We start from the raw sequence: 10,436 nt of genomic DNA, 5'->3' as shown, positions 1-10,436 counted from the left end.
AACTCAAGTGTAGCATTTTAAAGAAATTACTGGGAAAAGCATAGCCTTGTTTTTCCCTTTCCCCACAATATGAAAGAGGGTTTGAAGTAGAGACTCAGGTATCCAAGCCCCTACGGAGCAGTTCCCTCTATGGCAGTTTCCAAGGTGGATGGGGAGACCGCAGTTGGAGCGCTGGAGGGTTTGACTCGTGGGAAAGCGGCCCTGAGCCACCCTCAGTGCCAACCACCGGGGCTGACCCGCTGAGGGCGGGCGGGAGGAGGGCGCGGCGGTGATTGGCCCGCGGGGGGGCGGGGCCACGGGGACAGATCGCGCAGCCATGGCCGCGGCCCGCGCGCGGGTGGCGCACCTCCTGGAGCGGCTGCGGCTCGCAGCGTGAGTGCGGGGCCGGCGGGCGGGCCGGGACCCGAGGGTGCCGCCGCGCCCACACAGCCCCCTGGGTGCGATCCGCCCCGCCCTGCGCATTGGTCCTCGGGTTACTTTGGGGAAGGGGTGCCCGCAGCGCGCGCCCGCGGTGCGCCGGGTGGGACTGCGGGGTCGGATGGTGCCTCGCCTCCGCACCCCGCGCCGGGAGGCAGGCTTCACCCTGGTCTGTGTGCCCGTAAGGAAACTAAGACCAATGACAACAGCGCCTGGTCCCGCGTCGTGCCAGGCAGTGGAGGGGTGGAGGGCTTGGCACAGTGACCGAGACAAATGCTTGTATCCAATCAATACATTTATACCGGGTGCAGGTGATGTGCCAACCATTGTTGTAGGAGCTGGGGATGCAGAGATGGAAGATTCTGGAGCAGGTTAAAGTCTAATAGGAAATTGGATGAAGGGACAGGGATTGTAAAAGGGGCCTGTGTGGAACGCAGCCGATAAGGTATAGAAGAGAAAGATGGACTTGATGCCAGTACGTTAAGAGCCACGACATGCCTGACTCTCTCCATTAAGGGAATGTCAGGTGCATAGCAGCCACCTGGTAAAATACTTGTTGAATGTGCAAGTGCAAGAGTGGGCCAGGGAAAGCATGGAAATTTTAAAGCAAAAAGGTGGGGATGAATAAGGAGGGAGGGGGACTAAAAAGGAATTTCAGGTAAAAGGAGAGCAGCACCAGGGACAAGAAATGTAGAAAATCTAGACCTCCCTTCATAGGAGGAAGTGAGGATGGAGAAGATGGGGAGACTGCAGTTGGAGCACTGGACGTTGTGACCAGCTGAGGCAGGTGGGCACGAGGGAGAAGTGAGGATGGTAAAAGACCATGAGTAGAAAATTGAATTGATTGGGCACTTACCATGTGCCAGGCACTGTTCTGCGCATTTTACACATATTATTAATAGTAACTCTAATCCTACAACAACCCTATGCAATGATGTATTATCCTATCTAATAAAGAGGGAATATGCTAATATGGACCATCACTCCATCACAAAGATGGCTGCACCCACAGCTGAGGCCAAGTTCCCATAAGGAGCCTTAACGAGCAATCAGCAGGGATCTGAGGCTACCCCCTCGTCCTCCCCTGCCCCCGTGGGCTTGACAGGAGACCTCAGGCTGCACCCCCCACCCAGCAGGGATTGACGGAACCTCAGGCCATGCCCCCACATCCTGGCATCAGGCTGCCCCCACCCCCACCCCCCAGTGCCAGGCCGGGGGACCTGAGGTCATGCCTCCTGCCCAGCAGGGCTTGACTGGTACTTCAAGGTACACTTCCTATGCTGGTGCTGGGCTAGGGGACCTCAGGCTGTTTCCCCCGCCGCAGCAGCAGACCAGGGGACCTCAGGCCTTGCCCCCCACCCAGCAGAGCTTGACAGGGGATCTCAGGCTGTGTCCCCCACCTGGCAGGGCTTGATGGAGGACCTCAAGGCACACCCCCTACCCCAGTCGGGGCTGGGGGACCTCAGGCCATGCCACCCTCATCCTGGCTCTGGGCCAGGGGACCTGAGGCTATGCCCCCTGCCTGGCAGGGCTTGGCAAGGTTGGGACTGGCCAGATCTGGATCTAGCCCAATGGGGGTGGTGGTGAGGGGAAGGGTGGCCTGGTCTGGGTCTCACATGATTTTGAGGTGCATGTGGGTGGGTGGGGACTTGATTTTGGGTCCCATGGTGTGCCCCAGACTCTGACAGGAGAAAAGTTTTCATATACATTTTACTAATTTTCTTTCATCTCTGACACTTATAGAGAAAGGGCAAATAGCAATATTAAATTATTTCCTCTAATGAATCCCCTTTTAATGTGCACGAATTTCATGCACCAGGTCACTAGTCTATATTATAAAAGGCCTGTGGACCTAACGCCATAATGACCATAGACTGCCGTGGATAGGTGGGGCTGTGTGATTTCGCACGCTGGGCTTCTAGTATCCTCAGATTACAGGCAGAGCAATAAAGACATGGAGAAAAGGAGTTTGCACAGTGTCACACAGCTAAGTGAATGGCACAGCCATCATATGAACTCAGATATTCTGGCTTCACAGTCCTTATTTGCATCCTCTGCTAAGGTGTTGGAATTGTGTCATTTGGATAATGGAAAGTTATGGAAGCAATAATTTTCGCTGTAAAGCTGCACCTTGCAATGCTCCATGAAAAAAGAAGTACATGGCCAAGTAGATTTGGGAAACTGCTCACGGCTACATAGCTCTCCTGTAGAGTCAGGATGTACGTCTGTGCATGAAGGGGCTCTGCAAAAACCGGTTTGGCTCAGTGGATAGAGCATCAGCCTGCTGACTGAAAGGTCCCAGGTTCGATTCTGGGCAAGGGCATGTACCTTGGTTGTGGGCACATCCCCAGTGGGGGGGTGTATGTTTCTAACTCTATCTCCCTTCTTCTCTGTAAAAAAAAAAAAATAAAAAAAATAAAAAAATAAAAAAAAAAAAAAATATATATATATATATATATATATATATATATATATATATATATATATATATATATATTTTTTTTTTTTTTTTTTTTTTTTTTTTTTAAAGAAGAAGAAGAAAAAGAAAAGGCTCTGAGAAGTCCTGCGAAGGGCGGGGGGTTAGCTGTATTTAAATTCTTTATTCTAAACCTGTGTCAGCATAGAACTTTTTATGTCATGTAGAACCAATGTCATGTAGAACAGAGTGCTTGTGTGCAAAGGAGTGTGGCCTAATTGGAATTCTATGAGAGCTTCTAGTGGCGGTGCAGAGTGGGGAAGAAGCACTAGAGGCAATCGTAGTGCTCCAGCTAAAAGGAGATGGCTTCAGACACCCAGGGGAGGCAGCTGGTACAAGGGGTAGATATGAGAAATACTGAAGAGTTGGTTAGAATCAGCAAGCTTTTGTTTACTTTTAGTGAAATAAGGAAGAAATTGAGGTTTCCGGCTGGGGCATCGGGTAAGCAGCGGGGCCATTTACATTGACAGGTCCGAGAAGAGGGTTTTCTTTAGGAGGAAGATGATGACCTAAGACTTGGGCAGTTTGGGTTGGACCTGCCTCAGGTATGTCCAGATGAAGTCCCCCAGCAGGGACTTGAATATATTTTTCAGGAGCAAGTTGAGAATTCATCCTGGAGTAGGGAAGCAAGGCCTTGGAAAATTGTGAGCATAGGAGAAAAGGGCACTATGCTCGCCACTGCAAATAAAGTTATGAAAAAGGGTAGCTCCTGCCTTGTTATCACAAAATTTACATCCTCAAGGCAAATGCAACCAGGGAAAGGGTACCAACAACAGGGTGGTAACAGTTTTCATGGGAAGGGAGGTGCAGTACCAGGGATTACAGAGAGAGGGCGTCTACCAGGAGGCCTCTGCCCAGGGCAGTTGGCATCTGAATTGACCTGAGAAAGAACCCTAGTTACCCAGAAGAGTGGGGAAAGTAAGTTTCAGGCAGAGGAAATAACGGACCAAAGTTCTGGAGGCAAGAGAGAGTGCGAGCCGCTGATTAAAGGAAAAGAACCAAGTTCATTTTTTGAGAACTCAACCCCAGAGATGGAGAGTGATGAGGGACCAGGCTGGAGAGGTTAGCAGGACCAGTGAGGTAGGGCCACATCTGAACTTTATCCTAAGAGCCATGAGGAGCTGTCGAAGGGAGCAGCATCCTTGGAAATATGCCCCTCACCACAGTGTAGTAAATAAAGGAAGAGCGAGTGAAGACAAGCCTGTTAGGAACATCGTAGTAATCCCGATGAGAGAGGACACTAGAACCAGAGAGTGGCAGAGGGCCCCAAAGCAGTGGATGGATTTGGCTAGAGAAACGCATGGAGCCTTGATGCACAGTTGGCTATAAATGGTGAGGGGTGAGCCCTGCATAGAAGCCAGCCTTTAAGCAATGGGCAGAGTGGGAAAGAAGCCAGGGGCAGAATAGTCAGAGGTGAACAGAGAGTCTGGAAGCCAAGAAGAGTGCTTCAGCCACCTAGGGGAGGGGTGGCCCGCAGTGTTCAGTGCCAGGAGAGCAAGGTGCTAGGATGAGGTCAGAGAAGTGAGGATGCAACAGGAAAGCTGGGACTTAGGAAGACAGCAGCAGATTGCGGGGTGCAAGGCGAGGAAATGGTGCCAGCAGATATAGGTCAGGAGCAGAGAACCAGAGAATGAGCAAGCCAAGGGGAAAGGAGGTTGAGTTCTAAGCATGAAACTCTTAACCATGATATGACAAGGACCAAGGGAGGGGAAGGACTAGGAAATACAGGGCCGGTGGAGGCCCCCAGAAAGCAGGAGGAGATGGTATTCAAAGCACCAATACGGAGTAGAAAGGATGAATTAGGTAGCCTCAGAACGTGAAAAATATAAAATAGAGAAGGGGTGGGGAGGAAGCATGTGCTCCATGATCCTGGGCATTAGAAAGCTTTGAGTTTGATTTTTTTTTCCCCCCCTTTGCCTCTCTTTTCTTGAAGGGCATAAAAAGCTAACCTTGGCCTTGCCTGCTTTCATTTCTCCTGCGGGAGTCTGCTGCTGGCTCAGACTTATAGCTGGGATGCTCTAGGACGAGCACATCAAACTCCCGGCCCCTGGGCCACTTGTGGCCCACAACGAATATTTTTGTGGCCCAGCCAATATCACGGTGTGAGCAGTTATTTACAGTGATGAAAGGAAATAAGTCTCCTGTCAGATCCAGAATTACTGACACTCACCTTGGGTCAGTTTTGAAAGCAATCACTGCGAACAAGATTTTCCCCAAAGGAGGAAAGATAGTAGCAGAGAAGAGATGCCAAGTGTCAGGAAGAAAACATTAATTTTATCATTGCTCCTGTTCTTTTGTTTTTATACTGTACTTTTCAATGAAAATTGAAACTTTTGGGGTTCTTTTTTTTTTTTTTTTTTTTTTTTCCGGTCCACATAAACGTAAACCTTGTTTGTTTGGCCTGTATTAATTACCTTTGAGTTTGACGTGCTTGCTCTCACTTGGTGTGCTCAGTGGTGCCCACCAGATGGCAGCCTCGATTCATGGTAGCGCTCACACTGGCCTCCCATGTAGTTTTTGACTGCAATTCTCAGTTTTTGAGATCTTGACTACCACTGAGTTCAACCCTTTTCTTTCTCCTTCTTCCTCCTCAGATGAAGGACTCTGAGTCTACTTTTCGTCCATGGTGATATCTGTTTTTTTCTATGTACAATGTTTGCCAGTAGCTAATACTTTGCTAGCATTTTAACACTAAGGCTGCAGAATAAATTACTTTGAGACTTCTTGCCTTTTGGTTTACTTTACATTTTTCTTCTTTTCTTTTTCCTAGATGTCAGTGTCCAACTCATTCTCATACTTACTCCCAAGGTAATAATATATTTTGTGTTTTTAAACTAACCACACTCTCCATTTCCACAGTTGGCACTCCAATACATTTGGGCAAAGGGTAAATATATATAAATTTATATATATATAATGCTATTTTTAATGTATTTCTGTTTTAAATAGAATTATTTGCCAAAGCTAAAAAGGATGCCACAGATAGGATCTTAAGATTGTCTGAATGCATCAAACAGAATTCATTAAGATGAAATCTTTGGAAGGTTCTAATACACCTCAAAAAAAGAAAGGGGCTAACCACCAAGGTGCTTCCCAGAAGGGAAAATCTTGCATATGTTAATGTTCTAAATAGAATTCTATTTCTTAATAATTAAAAATAATGACCAGAGTTTTCACTTCCCACAAACGTCTTCATCCTCACCAGCTCCATTGTCCACGGAGCAACAGGAAACTCATTGTAGCTTCCGCGTGTCCTCAGCATGTCACATGAATTATTGACACAAACACGGATTTCACCTCTTTGAAGAAAAGGTCAAATCTCAACAGTTATGCAAGGGATGAAAAGGAGGGGGCCTCACCCAACAGGACCCTCAGCAGAAACCCCAGAGAAGCCCCTTGGGAGTGGAACATACAGAAATGGAGTGCTTTGCCTGCCCGTGGAGCCACTCACCCTTCAGGACAAGCCAGGGGACCTCGCATTCACTAATGGCCATCTACCAAGCCAAAGCACGCCCAGCCTCTCAGGCCCTCGTGAACATGTGCAGAATTTCGTCTTCAGCCGGTTTTATCCCATTCTTACTGGGTTTCAACAAAGATTCAGGAATTTCCTGTTTGGGTGAATAAAATTAATAGTTTAGGGGAAGTTCACTTCATGGTTTAATAGGATCCAATTTATGTGTTTTCCTAATCTTTTGTCACAGAAATAATCGATTGTTTTTTTTTTTAATCTATAGAGGTCAAAGAACTTTGGATTTTCATTCAGGAAACTGGAGTTAGATTGTTCTAATTGTGGTCTCTTTTCTTTTTTTCAATCTTATGACTAACCAGTCCTGATTAAAAACAAGCAGATAAAAACAAGGATAAAGTTCATTTAGTGGGGTCCTCTCGTTGTTTCCATATGACAGAAAAAAAAAAAAAATTCCCTAACTACAACTGTTGCAAAGAAGTATCAGTTTGTAAAAATTTTTATTAAATTTCACCAAGAAAACTAAAACTTTTATACTTACAAGCTTGAGAAATAGAAATATCTTACTATGATAAGTAACCTCCATGGAAAAATATTAATTGAAACAAATTGTCACAGTTGCTATAAGAAATGTAAGCAAGACTCTGATTAATGAATTTGCTAAGAGTTGTTCTCTAACAATAACCCAGTTCTAGAGTCCAGAAGATTTTTTTTCTAGAAGAACTTTACTCATGTTTTCAAAAGTATATTTTAATCTCAATGGATAAAATATTTTAAGTAACTTTATTTTCACACAATCAGCATCAAGTTAGCATTACAGTCTCTTAAAATGCAGGTTTTCATTTTAATTTTACATGCAACAATGAAACCGAAAAAGTGTATTTTAGGTAAGGCTTCAGGGGAAGAATGCTTGTGTTCGCTGCTAGAATATCAATTTACCATCAAATAATATTTTGCCTTGTTTTTGAGGTCTACTCTGATATTGTTTTACATTTCTAGCTCCTGGGCTTCCACCTTCTGGAAAAACAACAGATTATGCCTTTGAGGTAATCTGTCTATTCTTTCTTTTATGGATTACCTTAAAAAAAATACAACTAGAGTATTTTGCTAATGCATCATTATCTCATTTGAAATCTGCTATTAATTAATGTCCCCCAATCTCACTATTTGATCTGGCCCTACTTAGAAAAGTACCCTGTTAGAATAACAGACTATAAATCTTCTAATAACATAAATAATGTCTAGATACTGTCTTCTGTTACAGCCATTGAAATAGAACAAATTCCCAGTTCTAGGCAACTTACTGCTTTCCATATGTTGTACGTTAAATCTTCTTTAGCTTTGTAAGTATAGTCCCCAAAGGAATCCATGTATCTTTTGACACAAGAATAAAGGAACAATGAATTCTGATGAATTTTTATCACACTGTAATTACAGAATTGCGTGTCTAAGTCCCTGTCTCCTCCTGGTTCGGGACTCATAAATTAAATGTCTCCAGTGGCCTGATGGTTAACAGTCCAAAAGCAGGCTGGGTGAGGACAGTGCTGAGTTCTCTGGGAACACAGGTCCCTCTGAAGGGTGCAGCCTCCACTCAACCCCATTGCTGCCATCTGGGGAGCTATTCACGAGCGATCAGACAGTCACACTGGACATGTTTACCCTGATTGTTTAGAGCTGTGAGACAATTTAAAACAGAAGAAATCTAAACATAATGTGGATCAAACAAAACATGTCTTTGGGCCAATAGTGGCCCATCCATCCTATCAGTATAAAAGTTCTTCTCTTAGCTGTAAACATTATGCGGCTACTTTTTCTTGTTCCTAATTGTATAACCAGAGCCTAGAACGATGCCTGGAGTACAGCAGGCACTTAGTGGCATTGAGTGGGTGGAAGACTGGGTAGGTGGGTGGATGGATGGATACATGCATGCAAAAAAAGTTGGATAGATGAATGGTTGGATGGATGAATGTATGGGATGAGAAATACATGAGGAATCAGCATTTAAATTGGAAAATAAGAAGAAATTTGAGAGGTAGTTTATTTGTAGAGACAAGCAAAGGCAGGCAACAATTGAGAGTCCGTGATATGTTTGGGAAAATATAAGTAATTCCAGTGCTTAAAGTAGTATGATGAGTCTAAGGCCAGATGGGGTGACCTGGAAGTATATATAAAGAATATATACTTTATAGGCAATGAGGAGCCATTTCAGGCTTTTAGAAATGAAATGGCCAATCTCGAACTCACCCATCCCCAAATCTTTTTTTTTTTTTTTTTCAGATGGCTGTTTCAAATATTAGATATGGAGCAGGAGTTACAAAGGAAGTGGGAATGGCAAGTATTTAAGATTTCTAGAGTCTACTGTAAAGGTTACATATCTTGCAAAACAAGTGAAAGCGCACAAGAGATCAGGCCTTTGTTTTTTTAAAGTGTTTAATATTTCCTGACCAGTGTGGCTCAGAGGTTGAATGTCGACCTATGAACCAAGAGGTCATGGGCTCAATTCCTGGCCAGAGCACATGCCCAGGTTTCGGGCCCCATCCCCAATAGGGGCCGTGCAGGAGGCAGCCAGTCAATAATTCTCTCTCATCGTTGATGTTTCTATCTCTCTCCCTCTCCCTTCCTCTCTGAAATCAATAAAAATGTATTTAAAATAAAAATGTTTAATATTAAGTTGGCCAGAAGTGTCTGTTATTCTTCTAGTGAAATTAAACCCAACTTACACATTATTTTTGTTATTGTAGGACCTACAAAACATGGGTGCTAAAAATGTTTGTTTGATGACAGACAAGAACCTCTCCCAGCTCCCTCCCGTACAAATAGTTATGGATTCTCTCGTGAAGAATGGCATAAACTTTAAGGTTTATGATCATGTGAGGGTGGAACCAACCGATAGAAGGTACCTCTTCATTGTTGTTTTTTAAGTGGAAGCCAACACATACCACTGTGGTTTAAAATTTGCCCCAAGAGTTACTTAGTGGCATGTCAGTTTATGTTTGAAAATTATGACAATGGTTTCTGTTTTTCTTCCTCACAGTTTCATGGAAGCTATTGAGTTTGCCAAAAAGGGAGCTTTTGATGCCTACGTTGCTGTGGGTGGTGGCTCCACCATAGACACCTGTAAAGCCGCTAATCTGTACGCATCCAGCCCTCACTCCGATTTCCTAGATTATGTCAGTGCTCCCATTGGGAAGGGAAAGCCTGTGTCTGTGCCTCTTAAGCCTCTGATCGCAGGTAAAGGCTGTCTTTTGTTTGTTCGTTCGTGCGTGCATTCGTTTTGGTTTGCAATTGGCAAAAGGCCTTAGGAAATACTCAAGCCAGGAATTTTTTAGGGTATGTGTTTCTAAAACTTCCCGATTTCTTCATTTCAGTGTCCTACCTTGTGTAGGGATCAAAACAGATAGCAATTCATTTATGTTTAAAATTCTGACCTTCATTATTGCACCAATATAGACAATTGGGTCAGTTGGTAGGAAAGTTTGCAGAGTGAAGTTAGGAAGTCACTATGGGAAAGGGAGGGGAAGGCCATCATTTATGTATTATTAGATCCCTCTATAGACAGCTTTGTCTTTTAAATCCCTCTCTGTTTTGTCCCATTTTGCCAGCCGCTGTGGAATTTAAGGGGAATATTCACTATTATTTTTCTGGTGTTGACTCAATCCTTTCCTCCACATAATGGCTCTTCAGCTGACCCGAGGCTCTGTCTCTGCCCTGGGACAGGTGGCCAGCACGGCTGCCTCGCTCTGGGAGACATCTGCTCACAAAGCACAGACACACAACCCCAAATCAGCAGAGCTTGTCTGTGTCACACCGGCCGTGGCATCTTTCTGTCTTTTCTTCCCTCTCATTTTATAGCTGTTAGCAGATCACTGTTTAAAGTTTTATAAATAGCTAAGATGTACTGACCGGTCCCTGGGAATATCAGTTTAAAGTCTTGTCCTCGCTCTGCTCCCCTCTCCTGCCCTCACCATGAAACAGGTCTTGTGATGGATTAGGAGTGAGTTGATGGCAGATGAGCCGTTTTGATGGGAATGAGCAATCAGCAGGGAGCAGCGTAATTGATGTCTGGGGAATGGAACC

The 10,436-nt window shown here is 44.7% G+C and overlaps 1 protein-coding gene across 5 annotated transcripts in view; it reads left to right on the top strand.

The window, feature by feature from the left end:
• The first annotated feature begins 287 nt into the window (after positions 1-287).
• ADHFE1 (alcohol dehydrogenase iron containing 1) overlaps positions 288-10,436 on the top strand; it is a 31,901-nt gene continuing 21,752 nt past the window's right edge. Inside the window, exons 1-6 of one of the 5 annotated variants that reach the window (XM_084864382.1) lie at positions 288-372; positions 5,664-5,701; positions 7,359-7,405; positions 8,637-8,690; positions 9,101-9,255; positions 9,394-9,590. In XM_084864382.1, coding sequence (XP_084720508.1) covers positions 317-372; positions 5,664-5,701; positions 7,359-7,405; positions 8,637-8,690; positions 9,101-9,255; positions 9,394-9,590 — 547 coding nt within the window. In that variant the 5' untranslated portion in view covers positions 288-316. Of the gene's footprint in view, positions 373-5,663; positions 5,781-6,098; positions 6,510-7,328; positions 7,406-8,636; positions 8,691-9,100; positions 9,256-9,393; positions 9,591-10,436 lie in introns of those variants that run through there. The other 4 variants (XM_084864383.1, XM_084864381.1, XM_084864384.1 and 1 more) reach the window with 4 other exon arrangements.

This window comes from Pipistrellus hanaki (assembly GCF_964339955.1).
Source record: "Pipistrellus hanaki genome assembly, chromosome: 17".
In the NCBI taxonomy this organism is placed as follows: Eukaryota; Metazoa; Chordata; class Mammalia; order Chiroptera; family Vespertilionidae; genus Pipistrellus; species Pipistrellus hanaki.
The sequence above is the reverse complement of the archived record's forward strand: the minus strand, read 5'-3'. Positions and strand labels throughout refer to the sequence as shown.